This window comes from Crassostrea angulata, chromosome 2, assembly GCF_025612915.1.
Source record: "Crassostrea angulata isolate pt1a10 chromosome 2, ASM2561291v2, whole genome shotgun sequence".
In the NCBI taxonomy this organism is placed as follows: domain Eukaryota; kingdom Metazoa; phylum Mollusca; class Bivalvia; order Ostreida; family Ostreidae; genus Magallana; species Magallana angulata.
In genome coordinates, this window is record NC_069112.1 from 71338710 (window position 1) to 71360461 (window position 21752).

A 21752-nucleotide genomic window follows, 5' to 3' on the forward strand; every position below is an offset into this window, starting at 1 on the left:
TCTTTCCCGGCTGAATCACCTTAACCTGTTTCTGTAAGGTTTTCAAGATATATCATGACTTCTTTCAATCCAAAAGACATTTTTTCTTTTAAAATCAGTTATAACAAGAAACCTTTATCAAAATCTGATGTAAAAACATTGAAATATTCACATTTAGTAACAACATATAGGAGAATTCAACTCATATGTATCACCTATCCCCCTGCAAATGGGAATAAGAAAAAACACACTATTACTCCTTGCAATCAATCTTTTTGTTTCTAAATGGTATCAACAGGTTTAAAACTCCATTGGAACATAAAAGCAACTTATTTGAAACACAAAACCTTCACTATCATCTCTTCATAAGGGACAGGTACCTAGAAAATGGCAATCAGGCAACCTACCCGAGGAGTCATTTCCCAAATATGCTGAACGGATGATGTTGAAACCTAATTTCTCTGTTTATTCTTTAACCAATAGTAAAAGATCTAGATTTATTTGGTAAAAAGATTGAAATACATGTTTTACACATAAAGAAATACCAAATTTGAACATCATGACCACACCCCCATCATGAGGTCGGAATATATGCAAATGACAAATGGTTAAAAAATGCACACAAATTCAATTTTTCTTGATATATTTTCAATAAAGAAGAAACCAGACATATGTGTTTTGTTTTAAATGGGAGCAATTTTGTGTACCTATGAGATTTTATCAAGAGAAATGTGAAATAAAGGCTATTTTTGGTTTTTGGTGAAGAAAATTGAAGGGTGGGGGGTGCTTTTTTGACAATCAGACTTTTTAAAATTGTTTATAATGACTTAAAATGCAGATATTAACTATTTAGAATTACATGTAATTACATGTCATTTACATGTAGCACATGTAGAATATATATTTAGCCATAAAATCTACTTTTTGTCTGTTTTAGCTTGAGAAAGAACAATATTTAGCAATTTCTTATCAAAACTAAGGGTTTAAAACCTTATAAAAATGCATGGCTATCAATTAATTTCAAGAAAATTTAAAGAAAATGGTAAAATATTATTCAGTTAATCCAAATTCAACCCTGCATCTTATATCAATAAGAATTAAATGCCTATAAAGGGTTTTAAAATAAGAACAAACCCAAAACGCTGAAAAGTTGCACTTTTTCTAAGGAACACCCCCTGTTACATTTTGGCCCCTAAATCTCATCACAGGGTTGAGCAATCATAAAAATTCAGCCAGTTTCCCATTTTACACACATTGAACATCTTTTCTGTTCCCATATTGTTCAATTTCAAGCCTAGTAAAAATTTGACATTTTCTTGAAGGTGGCAGGGGATAGTTTTTTTGGTCGAGGAAATGTGAGGCAGATAGTGCTCATATATGAGATTTAATTTTTCAGTGGATTTTTAAATTTGCTAAAATTGGTTTGCATGCAGGGGACACATGGTCCCAACTCTTGAGAATTTTTAAACATTTCAGAATTAAACAAGTACAACTTACATATAGCACTATAAAGAAGAGCCAGGGACGGTCTCAAAATTTTCTGAAAAATTGCCCTTTTTTCACATTTTCACGGGTCCAGAACCACGCTCCAGTCCCGAGCAACTTCCATAAACTACCATAGGATTGGTAGCTTAATGTATACCCATGCAAATAATCACCAATTGATGGGGGGTCAATCACCTTCTTTTCGAGTGACATTTCGTGTTATGAACCCACCCTACTTTTCAAGCACAAAACCGAAAGTGAAAATTTTGGCCACAGTTTCGCATTTTCATTCCATATCTGATGAAAAGTGCTACCAGTATTAAAGTGTCATATATCAATGAAATTGACATGAGCTCCTCTATCCACAAAGTGAATGCAATAAATATTCTAGCAATTTGTACCCCTCAAATAACCAGTCAAACCCCAGGTTCTCCCTTTATTTCAAAATTTTGACCGGGTCTTTCCTTCGAAACTATCCCCTGCCACCTCAACTAAGAAAAGTTTGGTTAACTCGTGCATATATTAGTCGGTCAGTTTAGAACTAAACAGGTCACAAATCAGATAACACCGCTAACGTGAGTCTTTTACAGTTTAGAGTCTGTGGCACGGGACAGTTTTTTTATTCAATTCATTGTAGCCAGGTGATGTGTGTCTTCGGAACTCTGTAACTAGAATCTATTCAGCACAAATACCTTCCATTCGCTCGTTATAAGGCCAATCTGATTAAAATTAGATCTTTGATCCGCTCTGACAAATTCGACGTCGCTACACAAAGATCTGAAGACATCCCGTACAGGGTCACGTCAGAATGAACTTTGTATTAACCAATGAAATCTACGCTGGCAAAGTCGTTAGAGGCAACGCCAATTTGATAAGTCTCGAAGGTCTCCGAACGATAAAGCTTAAAATTTATTTCCGAAAGAAAAAAATGGCGGCGCCCACGAATAAACAAGAAATTGGCAGTACCCCTAAAAAAGTGTACCTGCGAGGGAATTCCTGTCTTGTATGCGGCTTTTCATTTATACAGAAGTTAGTTGATAGTGATGGCAACACCACTATCAAAAAGTATTTAGACAAGAAGCTTCGCCTTTCCGTAGAACGACTGAAAATCGTGAAGGATGTGTGTAACATTACAAACGACGTCATATTCACTAGTGATACCGGTGTGTGCCAAAAGTGCTTCAGAAACATTGAAAAGGTCCTTAAAATTGAGAAGGAAGCAGCGACGCTCCGAGACTCTTTTAAGGCTTCTGTCCAAGTTACGATGCAAAGGTTTGTCAATCCACTGTATAACATTTAGCTGATCATGGATATCATTCAGTCCCTTTTAAAACGGCAATTTAGTAGAATTATTTTGATTTTAACACTGTTTAAAAAAAAATCGCCAGATTCAGTCAGATTAATCTCTGATGAAAATATGTTCCTTTTGTAAAAGATAACTGACAAGCAATCATGTCATGTTGAACAGGGTTTAATTGTGTAATAATAGCCCATTGTAATTAATGTTTGTTAACATCATAATTAGCTGAATATATCCACCTAATTATTACATGATTGTCTTTGTATTGTTTTTATTGGCTATTATTTTAAGAAATTAGTTTGTAAAGCAGGGTGTTTAAAATAAAGGGGCTTAACTAATATCCAATGTAGTTATGGTCATCCTGATCCACATGTAATGATTTGATATAATTATTTATACATGTATAATGTTTGTTAACTTTCAATTAATTAGTAAAATATAAAACCACCTAAAGCTTCACAACATCAATTGTTGTAGGTTAAGTGTCTTCGTGCCTTCCCCATCTAATTTTTTATGGAAAAGAGAGAGATGAGGAGTCCATTGAAGGAAAATGTTCAGGTAAAGAGGGTCCGAACCAATCAAACAGATGATCTGCTCTTAGTGCCCATCAGACGGGTAACGCCTGTCAAGCTTGTTCCAATTCAGCCTGCTCCTCAGATGGTGGATACAAGCTCCAGCTCTGTAATTACAAGCAAAGCACGTCGTTCTCTCGGGGGTGACTTAAGCAAAAAGGTACACATTTGTCATTTAGTAAAGAATGTGCGATATTGTTTTAGTTTATTTTTGGATATGGGTCCAAATAAATCAACTTTTTAAGTCCAGTTTTTACATTTTGTCTGATGTCTTTTTGTGTTTTAAACCAGATCAAATTTCAAATGAAATCCAGATCAAATGTCAGTATTAAAGTTTATAAGAATGTCCTATCAATAATTTTAAAAAATCTAGAATATGTTATGTTTATGTAACTAAAACATGATCAATTTGGGATAATCAGCATTGCATAGGTTTATTTCTACTGCCTTCCAATGTGAATGTGAAATTAAATTAAAGGATATATGCTAACTAGACAAGGCTTAGTATTATTCAATTCAACATATGTAGTAATTTTATTTTTTAATTGAAGACCAAATCATGTGTCATTTTAATTAATTGAGTATTTGTCATAAATTTTAGGAGAATAAAGCTGATAAACATGACACTGTTTATAAAAATGGAGAAGTTCAGGTATAGTGTTCATGATGAAGTTTAGGTTTAGATATTTACTAAACTTATATTAATATGTTGGTCAATTATTTTTCTGATGAAAATTTATTGTCAGTTGATTATACTGACAAGTTCAACTCTGAATTCAGTGGCGTCGGAAGCAAATTGAAAGGGGGGGACTTTATAGACTCATCAGAAATCTTGAAAAGCAAACAAAAAGGATTATGGTTATGATTATGCCTACTTTTGCACCCCCCCCCCCCCCGGTTCCGACGCCAATTTAATTAATATTTGTTATATATGAACATGAATGTGATATATGACCAAGTTTTCCATTCTGCATGTTTCGTAGGCACAGCTATGCCTTATTTTCAGTACGGATCAATGATCATCCTCTAATTTGAATGAAAACTTGAAAACAATATAGTAGATCATACTTATAGATTACTGATAGTATATATTGAAATTTTTGCAATATATACAAAATAGATCAAAGAAGAAGTGATCAGTAATCCCATTCATATTGTTAAAAGTCTAACTGCTTTCCTTTTTTTTGTTTATTTGTTTGTTTGTCTATATTACTGAATGTACTTATGTATGTCAAAAGTTTGTTCTTAATTTTGTTCTTTATTTTGTTGACAGATATCAACACTCTAGAATATGCCTCAAGATGTATCTTTTATTTGTCAAATATTGACAAATATTTGCATAACTATGAAGGAAAGGATTTCTCTTCATAACTGCTGTACATGTAAGATTCGTATAAATAAATGAAATACTTTATAATTATAATGAAGCTAAGCACGACTTGTAAATGGAAAATTTATCATTATCAATATCTGCAGTATTTTTATTTAGCCCTATAATGCCTTACCTATCTTACATGTATGGATATATTTACATTGAAAATAATGCTTGACTTCTATAAAATTATAAAAAGTTGAACAGTAAATATACCATGGCAGTGTAAAAAAGTAATAATCAACTGTACATGAAAATGCACCATAAACACAAATTGCACTTTATGCATATACATAGTGAAATCAGGTGTAGTGAGTGTGAATTGAATTTAAGTGTACCTATTTATTGATTACTGAGAATACTGAAAAACTGTCTTTTTGCTAGTCATGTTAAGCTTATATCAAATTATTCAAAGTACATTTCAAATATTAGCCCTTCAATGTGATTATCATGCAAATCAGCTAATTTTTTAATATACTTACTCTCATTAAAGGTATATGTGCATTACCCAAGTGGAAAGAAAACAGCCCTGATTACTTCGGAAGTTCACAGAAGCATTTGCCGAACAATAGTGGGAGGAAACAATGTTAAAAGGACCATTGTTAACAACCTTTGCTCATCTCACCCTGAGGAGGTTACAAATGGGGCAGCGAAAATGATCAAGAAAGAGGCACTTGCTCTTTATAAGAGGGGGTCGGGGTCCATTCTCCAGAGTAAGGACTTTAAAGATTTTTTTGAATTTAAGTGGCAGCAAATGAAGGAAGAACTCCAAAGAAGATGGCCTATAATTCTTTCTTTACTATCAGCTGTAGTAAGTGACCAGTAGCTCTCCAGTGATAGCAAATTAGTCATCCATGTTATGGTATCTGCTGCCATTGCATTGCATGGGAGAACCCAGAAAATGTCCCTTTTCCGGTACATGATTGCCTTTGTGTTAACTCATGGTGGATGTATTCAAAGGGTATGATTATTAACAATGTTATATATTGCCTATGTACATAATTCAGTAGCAAAACAAATACAGGTACAAGCAATTAATTTTTGCTTGCAAGAGTCAAAGGCTTAAAAAACCTTTCCTATTGCTTATTACCTTATGTTAACTTCTCAACCAACCAAACTTGGTACAACCTGCCTTCGGGGGGGGGGGGGGGGGGGGGGGGCTCTACAATAGGGGACCAATGGTTTAAGTCTTGTAAAATACAGTATGGAATTATTTTGATGCATGTTTGTATTGTTTTGTAGGATATTGAACGACTGTCAAATATTGGATTATGTGTACATCCGAAGACCATTTTTTGAAAATTAGAAACTTGGAAGGAACTAGTAGATTTGAAAGTGAAAGAAATGAGGGATTCCTGGGCTGATAGTGGAAATGTGAAATATCAATTAGTCAGGGACAATTAGGACAAGAACATTTTGCCATCTTACAGGACTTCAGAACGAGGAACACTGTCACTGCATCTCTTCAACGTCATTGCGGTTCAAGATAGAGTTCCACCCTTACCGGATCTCCACAGAATAGAGGAAAGAGATGCCAAACAAATCTGTGAATTAATACCGTCTGTTGCTGAGCAAAACAATTGATGAGAGAATTAGTGTTCATATTTGCAACTTCCATTATTAAGCACAATCCTCAACTTCAAAGGGTGTACAGCTCTATTTATCCAAAGCATTTGGATCACCCTTACAGTCATTTCTCTGGGCTAAAAACATTCCAAGTAATTATTACACATTTATTATATACTATTGTCAATAAACGTGACTGTTAGATTCAATAAGATATCTAGCATTTCAATTACGGTAATAATGAAAAATAAAGAATAGTTTCTAAATTATATTTTCAGTACCCTCTTGGACTGTTTGACTGTAATGAAAACAAGACCCAAGAACTCATTGCTCTTTTGAAGAAACTTTCCAATGACTTCATACCATACAAGAATGGAAACATTGTTGAGCCTGTGTTTTTTGGAGGTAAATATTATTTTGTCTTTAGGCTATACTTGTAATTTTATAACATAAGAAATGTGTAATATTTGTAGATGTTAATTTAATTATCCAAATTCCTAAATAATGATTTTTTTGTCAGAATATTATTTAAAGTTTTGATACTCAATTTAAGGTAAGTGCTGATTGTAGAAAACATTGATATTTTAGGGGACAGATTAACAGACGAGAGAGTTCAATCAGCTCAAAAAGCTATGAAGAATGCAGTAACAGCAAGAGAAAAATTAGAAGGGTATATTTCCAAAATAGAAGATTTTCATAGGCTGATGAATTTCGTAGAGGTATCTAAAAAAATTTTAATAATTCTTAACGTTTTGTTTGTCTTTGTTTCAAGATAAATTGTGAGACTTATTTGCCGAATGAAAAAGATTCAAAAAATTATTATAGAGTATTTCTCTTTCTTAACATCAGTAGTAGGGGGGTGGTGATACTAGCACACATCAACTCCACCCACTGTACTATATAATACTACAGTGGGTGGAGTTGTGCTAGTATTATATAGTACTGTTGATTTGTCGAAGGCTCTGCATAATAAGTGTTGATGTGTCGAAGGCTCTGCATAATAATTATGCAGAGCCTTCGAGCCTTTTGATTTACATTAGTACTATATACTATATAATACTACAGTGGGTGGAGTTGATGTGTCGAAGGCTCTGCAGGCTCTGCATGATTATGTAAAATAATACCTATGCAATATGTAAATTAACTCAAAAGGCTTGAAATGTCATCCGCCTACTGTACTATATAATACCTATGCAATATGTAAATTAACTAAAAGGCTTGAAATGTCATCCGCCTACTGTACTATATAATACCTACGAAATATGTAAATTAAGTCAAAAGGCTTGAAGTGTCGATTAGCATACTGTACTATATAATGTCTACGAAGTATGCAAATTAAGTCAAAGGCTTGATTGCTCTGCATAATCAACCTCGCCTATTGTAATATATAACATCTACGAAAAATGTAAATAAGGTCAAATGGCTCAAGATCTAACTCCACCCCATATGATAATATGCAAAAGGCTAAGACTTTACTATATGTTCTTACAGATCTACCATAAAACAGAACTCCAGCTAACAGGAATCATTTAACATTTATTAGCGCAATACTAAAGAACATTAATATCAGTACATCTTTTGTATATATAAAACTAAAAAAAACTAAAAAAAAAAAAAAAAAAAAAAAACAAAAAAACAAAAATATATATAATTAACAACAATTACAAATGTACATAAAATGATTGTATAATTGCATCATAAAAATGTCTATTGCAACATGCCTCATGTATATAAAAATAACGACAAAAAATAAAATAAGAGCATTAATCACTATTAATCACAAATGTATATCAAATGATTATTTATAATGCTGGAATAAAAACATAAACTCACTATCAACTGTATCATAAACAAAAAAAAAAAGTTTCCATGCCTCATGTATGTAAAAAAATAAAAATACATAAAATCACTATCAATCACAAATGTACATCAAATGATTATTTATAATACTGAAATGAAAATGAAAAATTCAACAAAATTTTACAATATTACATAAAATGATTGTTTGCAACATTGAAACAAAAATGAAAATAAGCAAAACTAAAATACATGTATTAGCGGAACTTAAATATAATTTTGATAAGAATTCATACAATTAATAAACTACGAAAAGAAGTATTTATCAAAACATTAATTAAGCATACTAGATGATTGTGTATATATGGAAAGATATGAAGTTATAAGAACACTTTGGAAAAAATGAGCAGATTAAGCATTTGAATATAGTAGTTAGTGAATATAAGGATGTAAAAAAAAATAATAATTGTGATACAACTGACCAAGTTTAGGTCTTTTTGCTTTATAAGATATAAAGCATACAAGTATAAAAGATTGAAGAACAAATCTTGCAAGAGCAATGAGCTATAACTATTAAGCATGAAGCGGAAAATATACACACAAACGTATGAGTAAACAAGCAATGTCATCCTTCATCATTGTTTACTTATCTCACATATATTCACATTTCCATATAAACCTACTAATGTGTCAACAGAAAATTTAATTTTGCTTAAACATTTAAAATAGTCTTAAAATTATGCACCCACAATAATAGTATAAAGAATGATATATAAATTTAAATTGTTGAGAATGTAATTAAAGTAAAGAAAGTACATTTTTGAACAAACAAACTACAATGATTCAGAAGTTGAATCAATTTCTCCGAACCCTAATCTATTTCCGTATCTGTATATTTCTAGTTCATCGTCATCATCAATATAGTGAGCCAAAAAGTCTGCTTGTAAATTATGCTGTCGCCGTATATGACGTTTACAATGATGAACGATACAAAAGATGAAGATGCAAATGATGGATGTTATTAAACTTGCTGAAAAAAACAGTGGAATAGATTTGTAAAGGTTTTTTCTATCAAGTAATATCAGCAATCATTTCATGTTTCCTCAACCACAAGAGGTACACTTAGCCATACATTAAGGTGACTCTATACATCATGGTTTAATATGATAAATTGTTAAAATGTGATGTTTGAAAATTGAAATATACAATTATTGTAATTGAATGCAGGGAGAATTTCAGATGAAATGACATTTAGATAAAATGTACTTACTTAACAAAAATAATATTTGGCTATAAATTTGATGCATTTTGAATTTATATCCATTCCTAGATCAAGTTCAGTTCTTTTTCCATGATCAAATTATTCATATAAAATCTAATGTGTAGAATCTCCTTAAGTACTTGACAGATTTCCATTAGTACACACTATAGTCGATGCCAAAACGTTGTGTTCTTTTTCTAGTTCTTGGGGGTAATATTTTCTGATTTATTGGCTGAGTAGACTTATTTTTCAATTTCTTTTTACTTGACTGCTTAACTTCAAATACTTTTTTCACAAAAATCTTCAGTTGAATATAAATGTGTTTGAAAATATCATATATCTCTGTTACTTTCCTCTTAATAATAATGATTTGATTGCAAATAAATGTTAGGAAGCCAGCTACACCTACAAGCAAAAAAACAGCACATATAAAGCTGTGTATTTAAAATAAAGTTCACAGATTTTCATCAAGTATTTCTTCAGTATGAAGATTTGCAGTTATCTCCCTCCACATGCTATTGTAAGTAAAGCGTCTGTATAAAGCATACGCGGCTAAACTCAGGCAGGATAAAAATGCCAAAGCTGACAGGCAAATAGACACAGCTGAAATATAATGAAGACTTTCTTATGTAGCTATTTGTTTACCTAATTGTATAAAGTTAAATAAAAAACATTTAACCAGTTATCCCCCTCCACATGCTATTGTAAGTTAAGCGTCTGTATAAAGCATACACAGCTAAACTCAGGCAGGATAAAAATGCCAAACCTGATTGGTAAATACACACTGCTGAAATATAATGAAGACTTTCTTATGTAGTTACTTGATTACCTAATTGTATAAAGGTAAATAAAAAACATTTAACCCAAATATTTACTTATAATGATGGTGAAGGTCCTTCCATTAGTGAAGTCGTTCCCATTTTCACTCTACAAAGTAAATAAATATATAATTATGATGATATTTATAATCCATTCTTGATTAAATTGTATTATTCTGATTGGAAATACATCCTTTTGTCTTTTGTAAAAGGCATATAAGTTATTTACTTTAACTTTGTAATTTATCAATTAGTATAACTTTACCATGGTTATTTGTTAAACAGAAAAATGGATTATATTCCTTTTGTTTACCTCACTGCTGCTTATGCTCTGCAGGGTGGTCGGATGGAGAATTTCAGAGGAGGAAGAAGAAACATGCTACAAAATTGTTATTTATAAACTAGAGCAGAGCTCGTGGCAAAGCCACGAGTAGGTCTTCCGTTGTTGCTGCGGGTTGAAAATATATGTGATATGGTGTCAAAATTACAATGACTATACTTTCAGTTCTGCTTTTGTTATAAAAACGTGTTGTGATTGAAAGCTTGTCTATAAAACATGTTTTGAAAAAGAAAGGAAGAAAATGTTTTAGGAAAACTATTTGTCGAACACAGTTTGTGTAATCGTTTCAAAAAGGCTTTAAAAAATGAGATGTTAAATGGCGAGTTAAATTTTCAAAGGGTAGCAAGCATTGTTATAAACAGTATGCACTCATGATTCATGTCAGGAATTGTATTTTTTTTAAAAACCGAACACGCCTACAAAACACGTAACCTTTTCTCTAAGATAACTTCTTTATCTAAATCTTTCTAAATTTTTGAAGACTATGTGCAAGTTTAGAATTGTTACGTGCTGACAAAATTTAGTAATTAGTCAAAATTGATGGCATCTCTGAACTTTTCTATAGGGAAATGTGTGTCGTCTGATATTATTTAATGATACGAGTAGACTTGGACATTCAAAATAATATATAATCAGCTAAATAAAAAAGATCAGCGGGAGAATTTATGCAAAAGCGAGCATCTAAATTTTACACCAGATGGTGCTGTTTCATAAAGACACCGCTATGTAACGTGAATTAAATAACCTTATTACAGATATGAATATTACCTCTCTCGACGATGTAATAATATGCAAAATCCTTATTTTTATGTCAGTGGGTTGATTAATAAAATTGAAAAAAAAACTCCAATTGCACTTGCGTAAATTGGAATTCTGGGAAGGAATTAGAGAAATTAGAGAAATTCGAAGAAGTTATGAAACTGTTCAGTTTCTAGATCAAACTGCGCATTGATGTATTAAAAGACTATCATGTGTATCGTCTGTAGCCACGGTCCGGAATCCGTATGTACAGTCATACATTGTATGTATATCGATACACCTTTACCTCCTCACCTACAGCCATGCAAACGAGGGTGCAACCTTCATATACACATGCATAGTATTATAGTTCTGGAAACAATTTATCTTGTATTTTAATATATTGGGTATCCATTGTTAACCTAAAATTAGTATTCCACTGGCTGTAGCTAACCTTGTAAGTAAATTAAGTTGCATTACAACCTCATAATACACAACTTCAATTAAAAGGGTTTATTTTTTAAATCAATTTTCGTACAATTAGCAATAAATAAAATCTCCAATAACGCACTTAAGTGTAACTTTGAGACGCGCATATATTTTTTGGAGGCAGATATGTCGCTATATTATAGTCTGCAAGTCAAGTGAACTATTATGGTCTTGCAACGAAATAAGAAATCTGTCGACACTTGCAGTACTTTGATGATTTCTATGGCGATCGACTGCATTGCGTAATGTAGTCGTATTTCCCAAGAACAAAATTTCCTTTGACTTCCAACTTTCAATTATAATATATGAATTATTCTGTCCATAACTATAGAAGTTTAGCATGTTCAAGAGGTTAATTTATTAGCCACATTCTCAGGTTACGATTTCACTTCTTTAATGTGAAGATGATTGACTTCGAATTAGTCTTATTGTTAATAAAAGCACCTTCCAACTGTTACTCAATTACATATGTTCTGAGTTGTGTGCGCTAAAGCGACACAAGATTTTCGGTCGCACGTGGCGATTGAATTAACACAGACTGACCGAATGTACAAACGGGTGGGAAAGTGAAACACGTTGAGGAGAAAATGTTACACATAAGAAGAAGTCACCAAAAATGATTTTCGACAGATCTGGATATCTTTTCGCCAATTTAAATAAAATCCAGCGCGGGCACTTGTCATACAAACCAACCATTTATTTATGTCTGACGATGTTTCCGATTTGGAGTAATATCGTTCATTAATATTCATTTTCACTCAAATCTTTAATTAAATAAATACAAGATGGACAAACTTTTATAACATAAAATTAAAATAGTTCTTGTATTTACGGCTATATAAACTCAACCACGTTCATATTCATCTAAGTGTGCATCGCAGTGTGCGAATCTTGTGTATTAGATAACCGCTGACCGCTAGGTAGTGCAGCCGTGGCTGATCTCCTCGGTCGTGGACGAAGGGTATATTACGTAAAGGTACAACGCACAGACATGCACAGGTCAGAACCCAGGACGATTTGAAAAGTTTGCAGTATAATGACCATATTCTATCAAATAAAAGTTCTTAATTTTAAACTTAAAACCCACAATTGATCTGTGTCTGATATTGCTTTAGATTGAGAATGACATTGCTTTTAATAATTAACTGAACAATTTCTTAATTGACACCGAATTGTTTAGTCGATAAACTTTTATGTGTAATCAAAACTAAAACAATTCTTGAGTTCGCGGCTAAATAAACTCGTATATGAGAGACGCAACTCTCGTGTATTAGATAACCGCTGACCGCTAGGTAGCCCAGCCGCGACCATGGTGACCGATTTTCTCGACCGCGGGCGAGGGAGAGTTTCGTTAACTTGGCCAAATTGCCGCGAGTACTGGTCAACACGTATTACTTTTCCCCTCACATTATGCAATACCCGAACACAAAAACAGTTTTATGAGATCAATAAAGTCACAAACAACATTTTTTGCAGCGACGCCCATATCGAAAAATTTACCGTTTTAGAGTTATGAAGCAAAGACTTTTAAGGGATCTAGACCCCTCATTTTAGGGGCTAGCCCCTTTTTTATGGTATCAAATGAAAGCTCTTAATATTCTGCACAACTTTTGCTCTATATGTGTCTAGAAAAAATTTACAACTAAAAAGTTATTGAGCAAAGATATAAGCAAAATTTAACATTTTTTGAAACATAAATTTCGATGTAATTTTTTAAGAAGTATACGTGGGTTAATCAAACATGTAAAACTAGGAGGACAACGTTCAAGATGTCTACATTAAAGATTTGTAAATTAAAACTACTTGCTACTGATCAACTCGGAGCCTTTGCAGGTACACGAGACCCACTAAAAAAATATTCAAAGGGGAATAACTCAAAACCGGAAGTAGCGATTTCATAATTTTTTGTGCTATAGTAAGCTATTGTCATTTCCAATAAACCCTGAAAATTTGAATAAAATCTAATGACAAACAAGCGAGATATTAAAGTTTAAAGAAACGTCTAGAAGAAAAAGAAGAAGAAAAATAATAATGAAGAATTTCCAACAGAATCAGTACAAGGTCTTCCGTTGGAAACGGAAGACCTTAATTAGTCTATTTTTACCATGTTTATTGTCTACCCAAAGAAACAACAATAAATATTTTCTTTACCTCCCTAATCTGTGTGCTCTCAAAGGTGATGGCATGGCTGGCAATGGCTGGGGAGGTAGAGGGATGCTGTAAAATAGTAATTCATAAATTAGTCTAACTTCAGCATGACTATTAGTCACTCAAAGAAATCAACATGTATTCTATTTTCATTTTTACCTTACTATTCCTTGCGCTTCCAGTTGTAGTGGGAGGGAAAGTGTCAGAGGCATGCTGTAAAAATGTAATTCAGAAATTAGTCTAACTTTACTATATTATTTTTATTTTTTAAGCAGAGAAATGGATTATATTTTCATTTTGTTTACCTCACTGTTGTCAATGCTTTGAAGAGTAGTCTGATGAGGGACCTCGGTGGAGGGAGAAACATGCTGCAAAATTGTTATGCAGATATTAATCTAACTCTATAATGTCTTTATGTATTAGTTACCAAAACATGACCCCCCCCCCCCCCCCCGTTTAAGAAAATACTCAAATGCTTACACATTCGGTTTTTGCCTCTCCCAAATAAAATGTCACTCCACTATCTGTAACAACATGCTGATTCAGGTCCTTACACCTTAATGGTGTAATTTCAATCACCACAACTTGTACTGAACAGTCTCGGAGATCCAAGAGTCCATCGCCGTCGAAGCGATCAAAGTAAAGGATGGGGATGTCATCAATACAGCCCCCGTACCATCCTCCACCATTCCACATGCATTTTCCAGCACTATCACAAATAGAGTCCAAAGGCTTGCCATGCATGCGAGCAAACAGCATGATGATAAGAATGAAAGAAACGGTACACATGTTCATGTTTGCCATTTTCTTTTCACTTCGGCGTGTTCCTTCGCATTTAATGAATTTCGAGCCCGATTTTATTGTTTCAATTTAAATGAGATATAATGGGATATATATATATTTATTTATATAAAACAGTCTGTTTGTGTTCAATTCCATTTAATTTTACGATTTTATATATATTTTGAACTTAATAACTTGATATGTTTTGTTTACTTCTTTATTAATAAGTTCTTAATTTGCAATCTTTCAATCTTATATTTAGCTTTAATTAAAAATTTAATGCTGAAATATTGTTTATCAGACAGTACTGTTTTCAAGGACGAGTCAATGGTCGAGAAGTTATTATATACATTAAAACTTTATTGTGTAAAAATATCTATCATATCAAATTTTCATCAGTTGTATATATAAAAAGTTCGAAGTCTGACATTACCATAATATTTCACCAACCTATGAACTCCACCTTGGTAAGTCCAAGCAAAATAAGAAAATGGTTTACGGTTACATAATCTTTAAAAAAAAAAAAAAAAAAAAAACAGAGGCAAAGGTTACGAACAACAGGGTAATTGGCAATACACATCCTTACATACGTTGAGTAATCAAAATCAAGAGTCATAAAATTTGCAAGACTAAAGCTGTTTACTTCTTTACAAGAAATAGTTGTTTGCTATATTTTGAACTTTTCAACCGAAATTTATTATTGAAAGGGTTATTAGAGAGTGTATATATATATGAAAAAGTTCAAACACTGACGACGCATCTAAAAGCAGTCATGGCTTCGAATGCAAGAGCGGTCTTCTCACAGCAAATTGATGATGATGGTGAAACACCTATGTTTGTCATAGAGAAAAATGATTCTCTAAGAATTAGAAAAGGACAGTACTCTATCAAGATGAGCTATTATAACCGGAAAGTTTACTTCCACATTCAAAGTAAGTTATAAACCTTATTAAATAAACCTCTGTTTTATATGGTAATTTATCCAGAAAACGTAAACTAAAATATTCATGATTTTTAAATTATTTGGTATTTTTGATACTACTCTTTGTTTTTATTTATTTATTTATTATTTTTGTTATAATTTTTTAAAGTATTGATATGTTACCATGTAAAACTTTTACGTTTACCTGTTATATCATTAATATATCCATTATTAAATTAAGATTAGATTAAAGTGATTTTACGTTCCTGATGATACTTTAATGTAAAATTTTAACATTTTTCTTTTCTGTTTCTTCCTGACAGACAATGCAAAAGGAACATCGACTTCCATCCCCGAGGAGGTCATGCTAGCAATGGCAGGTTTGGGGGAAGAGATTACAGCAGTGCGAGACTTTGTAAAAAGTCTACAACCCCCGAGTCCACCAATGGTAAGTTTTCTTGAAATTTGTCTTTATGTTTAGACGATGAGATACATGTATATAACCGTTTAAATAATTCATACAGCTGATATACATGAATGTCGGATAGGTAAAATTCCACAAGTGTTATTATTATTTTTTTAATATAGCTCAGAATCACCCTTCCCAAAAAAAGGAAGGTAACAATTGTTGAATCAGACGATAACGAAGATGGGGGAGCTTTTTAAGATTCATGACCATCTTGGCTGTAGATAGAAATCATTTATTCAGGAAATGTGTTAATCAAGAATATTAATACTCGATCCAAGAAGCGGAAGAAGTTACCCTATTTTTAATTATTTTAACAAGATCCAATCTTTGCGGCATTCCTGCGTGGTGGAATTACAGAATGTGGCGGTCAAACTTAAGTCATCAGCAGATGTTCTTCTAGAAGGAATTGACAAAAAAATAAGTGAAGTTGAAGTAGGCGAACAACAATTAGAAATAATCAAAAATCGTATGGCCGACATTTGTTCCATCCACTCATTGCGACCTTCCTCCGTGGTGGAATTACTTAATGAGACAGTTAAACTTACGTCGTCAGCAGATGTTCTTCTGGAAGGAATCGATAGAAAAAAGAAAGAACTTAATGCAGATAAACAACAATTAGAAATAATAACAAATCGTATGGTTGACATTTATCACTGTCTATGTGTCATGAAATGATCACCTTAAGGTAAGGTCAAAATTAAAATGTTTGTTTGCAGTTGACTATCCTACCCATTAAAATATATGCGACAAACCTTTTAACCTATTATTTGTGATTCAATAGGAAGCAGTAAAGTAATATTGTTATAAAATTGAAAAACTATCCATTCATTCTAAAAAATTACAGGTTGACAATTGCAAACAATTTTTTTTGAATTTTTGACCTAATGTTTTGTAGCGTACTTCCGACTTGATCGAGTATTCATCACTTTACCCATTTTATGTGCTCATATAATTGTATACTGTATTAAGATTTATCAATTAATTTGTGTATTATTTTGATTTTAAATTATGGAAAACTAATTGCCAACATATTTAATCCTTTCACGATAGCAAAGTCAAAATATTAAGATATGTTAACACAGTATTGATAAATCTTAGGCAAATTATTATACGTGTATACTCTCTCGATAAAAACTCTTCCATTTTATACTTTATATATTGCCTACTGTTTTCATTTAGTAAACGTTAATGACTCTGCAACGAAAAACGTGATAATTGGAGAGCTATTGTAAACAATATCATGCTTTATTCCATTACTCATTTAATCCAATTAAACAACTTTCTGCATATTAAGAATATTGACTTTGATTGTTACTTTCCCAGATACGGAATTGTTAGTTGTATCCTTAATTATTTATTTCCAATTAAGCGATTTTGCTTAACTATTTATTGTAAATCAAAGTAAAATAAATTGTTGGAACGAAGGTTTTATGTTTATTTCAAATACAGAACACTGATTTGTATCAAACGTCTCTATCTTAATTACATGTTTACATTCATATGCTAATAAATTTAATCAAAATACATATTGTACAGTTTATTCATCGATTTGATTTTTGGTCGCATAGTGTCCATATGAATATCCCTCAATGCCGTTAGGCTCCAACCACCATCGTTTATCGTCAAACGGTGACAGAGAAATTTTGTTGATGTTCTTTAAATACAGGTTATGATTTTCACTTCGAATAGAGTTCATTGAATGTCTATTCAATTTACTGTCCATTAGACAGTTTACGTAGTTTTGATAAGTTAATTCTTTTTTGACTACCGATTTGGAAATTCCTTTAGCTTTCTTCACTTGCGTTTTTTTCTCATCGTAAACAATGAATGAATACATTTTTGGTCGTAAACCAACAAATCCAAGAATTGGATGAGATGCCGTTTCATCTTTCATCTTTCCAACAACTTTCTTGTGTTTTTCACTGAACAGAGGATGATCTCTCGGATAGTTTGACGTGTCAAACAAATCCATATGCTTGTTTATCTCCTCGTACATGTCTTCAACTTCAAATCTACAAAATTAAATAAGGTGAAGAACAATGATCGTCTGAATTAGTTAACAGACTTTATCACAAGAAATAACTATACCTACCTATAAAATAGAGAGTCAGTGTCCGTCATCAGTAACTTTGCATTTTCTCTATACTGTTTTTTGACAAAGCCATAATGGAATTCATACATGAAAAGCTTGGAAAGATCCAATATGCTCATCCCAGTGTAGATTGGTTTGTTCAGTAAAAGCTTGACCTTTTTGTTTTTCACTCCCACAAGATCGCTATTGAAGATGGTAAAACTCTCAAAACTTGGTTTACTAACCAATCTCTGCAGTCCCTTTTTTGTATGAACTAAGTTAAAGTTCAATCTATTTCTGATATTTTCCATGGTTTTTCTGTAATGATAAACGAAAATAAACATATCTTACTGTATAGTGTCAGAAAACTATGATCATATGACAATCTGTACATAGATAATTTTGAAAATGCTTACCCAAAAACTATATTGTTGTAAGACTTGTAAAGAGAGACTTCAAATTCATTCTGAGCTTGCTGCCTCATCTTCGTGTTGTATTCTATGTAGGGTTTTAACCAGTTTTCCTGTTCAAAGCTTATTACTCTATGCATATCTTTCAGAATAAGTCCTTGTTGAAGATAGAATTGTAAGTTTCTGTAGTGAACAACGTATTTGTGCTTTGTTCGAAGTGTAGGAACAAGTTTTCTCGAGATCTCACCCTCGATTTTCTGTTTATGAAAAATCTTATACAGTTCTTGGCAGTAAGGAGATAGATCTTCAATTTTGATAGATAACGATTCCGGTGCTAATGGTAGATCATTATGTACATCATGCAAATGACTTGGATATTCAAGTGTGACCTCTAAGATATATCCATTTTTCGCATTTTTATCTACATTCATAATGTCAAGCTCTGATATTTCATTCGCACTCAGCCATTTAAAATCCCTAACAGGGAGGGACTCAATCATAGCTCCACCATATAAGTTGTTCATATCAAAATATCCAAGGTAAACATTTGGTTTGCTTGGATTATAATTCTGCTCAATATAGGGGTTGTTAGCTTCAGCGAAACGTGATGTTATCATTGCCACACCACCACGCACACCCTTTTCAATCATCAGATATTGCTCTATGTCAGTAAGTAATTCTAACTCCACACCAGTCATTTTTAAACATGCACTCCAGCACATACCAGCGAGGGTGTAATACTGTGCAGGATCTAAATCAAAACTTTTCATGGAAATATCTCTGAATCTTTCAAAAACATCCGCTAAAAGTAATACATCACAAAGTATATATAGATCATGATATTCCCCCATTGTTTGGATATTCATCTCTCTCCAAACTTCTTTCGCATGCTCATACTCTTCATCTGATATGTGACATTTGCGTATAGTATTGTAGAATTCATGTTTGGGGGGTAATTTATTGACTAAAAACTTTGAACTGTCTGTAATGAATGAGTATGGATAAATTCCCTTTCTTAATAAAAGATTTTTACAAGAATCGGAGGGTAAATGTTCATTGAATTGTTGAAAATGTTGTATACCGCTAGATTTCAAATTCTTCACCAACACATCCAAAGATGTTGTAAGAAATTGAAAAGAGTCTATAAACCTTAATTTTGAAATTGTAAAAGAGACGTATCGTTCATTAGTATTGGCGATGACATTAATACGTTTTTTCTTGAATTTTCCAAGTCGTTGCATGATAAGATGAGCGTCAAATCCTCTAAGATTGTGTAAAATAACAGGTATAAACTCTACCTGCTTAAATTGTAAATTACAATTCCGATGCAGCACCAAAAAAATCACCTGTAATATGATCATGATTTCTTACTTTGTCATGCTTCTTAATAAATTCCAACCCACACAGATGACAATGTGTTGCTCTTTGAAATAAATTTTCTATATTACCGTTGATTTGCATAGGTTCTATAATATGTAACAAATTCTTTCCTCTTCTTCGAGTAATCGAACCATGAACGTCTCTACGATGTCCTCCCCTCGATATACAGTAGGCGGTTTAGTATATCTCTTATCAGTAGAAACTATATGATAAGCAAAGCCACAAGGTTTGAATTCAGAAATATTACTGGTGTGTGAAGAGTTTGGATCTAGGTCACATGATTGAATGGGTTTGACATATGTTTCGAAATCAGCGTAAATGACAAATGGCACACGAAGTTGTTTCGCAATATCAGTAAATTTTAATACGTCATTTTCTCCAGGCGTTGGCATCTCTATTTTCTGTAAACCGAGTGACATGCAAAAGTCAACATGTTTATTCAAAATTTCTCTCCTCACAAATCCATGCAAACAATAAGGACAATAGTGATGTGAATGGCGTGAATTCCCACCTTCTGTTCGGAAGAGAAATCGATTGAGATTTTTGATTAAGCAGTAATGGAAAATGTCTTTATTCCTTAGATAAAGCAAATCGACATGAATTTTTTTTTTGATTTGGTAATACGCATTGGAAATATTTCCTTATCTTCATATCCAAATACATTTAAGGAAATATCATTTTGATTTTCAAATTTTGTTATCTGCTGTACCCGAACTGGATATTGGATTCCACGCATGTTTACTTTATGAGTATATGCATAGTAATGACTGACTCTCGACGGGTTTCGCTTAGCAGGATAAAGTTTTGCTAAAACTGAGTACAGGAAACATTTTTGATCTGTATTTCTTATGTTTACCAACGATTTGCTGCTTCGCAGTTCGTTTGGCTCTCTTATATAAGTTCCACCCTTTAATGGCGAGTAAACAACGTAGCATAATTCCACGTAAATTACTTTGGAAAAAATCCAGTCTGAGCCTTTCATGATGAATTCTTCTTTAGATGTAAACATCTTTTGGAAAGATTCATTGATATTGTGAAAGTTAAATTCTTCTGAGGTTAAATGTCTATAAACGATAGTGCGAAAATGAGGTAAGGCCTTTTCCACCTGACCTTCCCTTTCCCTGGTAAATTCCACTCTCGTTACAAGATACCACTTTAATCCTTTTTTTGTATGCGAGTGTGAAACAATTAATTCTTTGATTTTATCTTTAATATTAGAATAAAACACAAGAAGATCAAATTTTTCCATTTGTCGTGGTTTAATCTTGATAGAAGTTACTTGATCATTGATTGATTGCGTGATTTCATGTTCACGGTCCTCGGACTCTTCTTCCCGTAATTCCTCAGAAGTTCCAGCTTCACTTGTTTTTTCTGATGAAGATACATTCGTTGACGTACTGGTTCTAGTTGATGATGAGGAATGATGGCTACCTCCAATTTGGACATTGGATGCAGTCTCATGATAACGACGATAGTGAGTTTTAAAATTATCCTTTCTGTTGAAATGATGATCGCAAATAGGACAAACGATTTTTTGCTGCTTTGACCTATAATGTCTGTTTAAATCTGACTTGCGTTTGTAACTTTTTTTGCAATCCGTGCAGTGGAATCTCTTATCACTTTGCTCCATGCCTATTCATTTATATTTTAACCATTTTTTTCTGTTTGTTTTTCTTCTGCTTGCAGATACCTTCCGACGATTGACGATGCTTGTCGGCGTGCTACGTACTGCTAATTTTATGACGCTGTCATCGGATTTATCTCTGTATGCTTCAGTAGTTTGTAACGCTTCACTTGATTAACTCCTGCTTTCCCATTAAGAGTGTCATGGTGTACCGACTCTAAAACTTCC

At 32.7% G+C, this 21752-nt stretch overlaps 3 protein-coding genes and 1 pseudogene across 4 annotated transcripts; 2 read left to right on the forward strand and 2 right to left on the reverse strand.

Moving 5' to 3' along the window:
- Nucleotides 1–2076: 2076 nt before the first annotated feature.
- Nucleotides 2077–7807, forward strand: LOC128174823 (uncharacterized; annotated as a pseudogene).
- Nucleotides 7808–9168: 1361 nt separating this feature from the next.
- LOC128171117 (uncharacterized) lies at nt 9169–15178 on the reverse strand. Of its 2 annotated transcripts, XM_052836866.1 has the most exons (6): nt 14346–15178; nt 14171–14233; nt 14025–14078; nt 13869–13934; nt 10464–10529; nt 9169–10259 (listed from the first exon to the last, which is right to left on the reverse strand). In XM_052836866.1, the coding sequence occupies exons 1-6, from the start codon at nt 14667–14669 to the stop codon at nt 10191–10193; spliced, it is 642 nt and encodes a 213-aa protein (XP_052692826.1). In that variant the 5' UTR covers nt 14670–15178; the 3' UTR covers nt 9169–10190. The 2 variants fall into 2 exon arrangements, 1 of the variants encoding a protein (XP_052692826.1); XR_008242008.1 differs by lacking the exons at nt 13869–13934; nt 14025–14078; nt 14171–14233; nt 14346–15178 and having other exon boundaries at nt 9169–10119; nt 10208–10259; nt 10464–10502.
- On the forward strand, nt 15179–16236 carry LOC128171123 (uncharacterized). The gene is made up of 3 exons (XM_052836871.1): nt 15179–15580; nt 15894–16018; nt 16159–16236. Exons 1-3 carry the CDS (start codon nt 15421–15423, stop codon nt 16234–16236), a joined length of 363 nt encoding a protein of 120 aa, XP_052692831.1. The 5' UTR covers nt 15179–15420.
- A 1313-nt stretch (nt 16237–17549) lies between these two features.
- Nucleotides 17550–18978, reverse strand: LOC128171111 (uncharacterized). Its single transcript, XM_052836865.1, has 2 exons — nt 18132–18978; nt 17550–18051 (listed from the first exon to the last, which is right to left on the reverse strand). Exons 1-2 carry the CDS (start codon nt 18452–18454, stop codon nt 17577–17579), a joined length of 798 nt encoding a protein of 265 aa, XP_052692825.1. The 5' UTR covers nt 18455–18978; the 3' UTR covers nt 17550–17576.
- Nucleotides 18979–21752: the final 2774 nt, after the last annotated feature.

What these genes read in the sequence shown, in the direction of transcription:
- LOC128171117 (XM_052836866.1), bottom strand. Translation starts at nt 14,669, where the DNA reads ATGGCAAACATGAACATGTGTACCGTTTCTTTCATTCTTATCATCATG. An exon ending in GAAGCGCAAGGAATAGTAAG is followed by an intron (nt 13,935 to 14,024) that starts GTAAAAATGAAA and finishes ACTATTTTACAG; the next exon opens with CATCCCTCTACCTCCCCAGC. An exon ending in AGAGCATAAGCAGCAGTGAG is followed by an intron (nt 10,260 to 10,463) that starts GTAAACAAAAGG and finishes TTTACTTTGTAG; the next exon opens with AGTGAAAATGGGAACGACTT.
- LOC128171123 (XM_052836871.1), top strand. Translation starts at nt 15,421, where the DNA reads ATGGCTTCGAATGCAAGAGCGGTCTTCTCACAGCAAATTGATGATGAT. An exon ending in AGTTTACTTCCACATTCAAA is followed by an intron (nt 15,581 to 15,893) that starts GTAAGTTATAAA and finishes TCTTCCTGACAG; the next exon opens with ACAATGCAAAAGGAACATCG. An exon ending in AACCCCCGAGTCCACCAATG is followed by an intron (nt 16,019 to 16,158) that starts GTAAGTTTTCTT and finishes TTTTTAATATAG; the next exon opens with CTCAGAATCACCCTTCCCAA.
- LOC128171111 (XM_052836865.1), bottom strand. Translation starts at nt 18,454, where the DNA reads ATGTTTATTTTCGTTTATCATTACAGAAAAACCATGGAAAATATCAGA. An exon ending in ACTGACTCTCTATTTTATAG is followed by an intron (nt 18,052 to 18,131) that starts GTAGGTATAGTT and finishes TTAATTTTGTAG; the next exon opens with ATTTGAAGTTGAAGACATGT.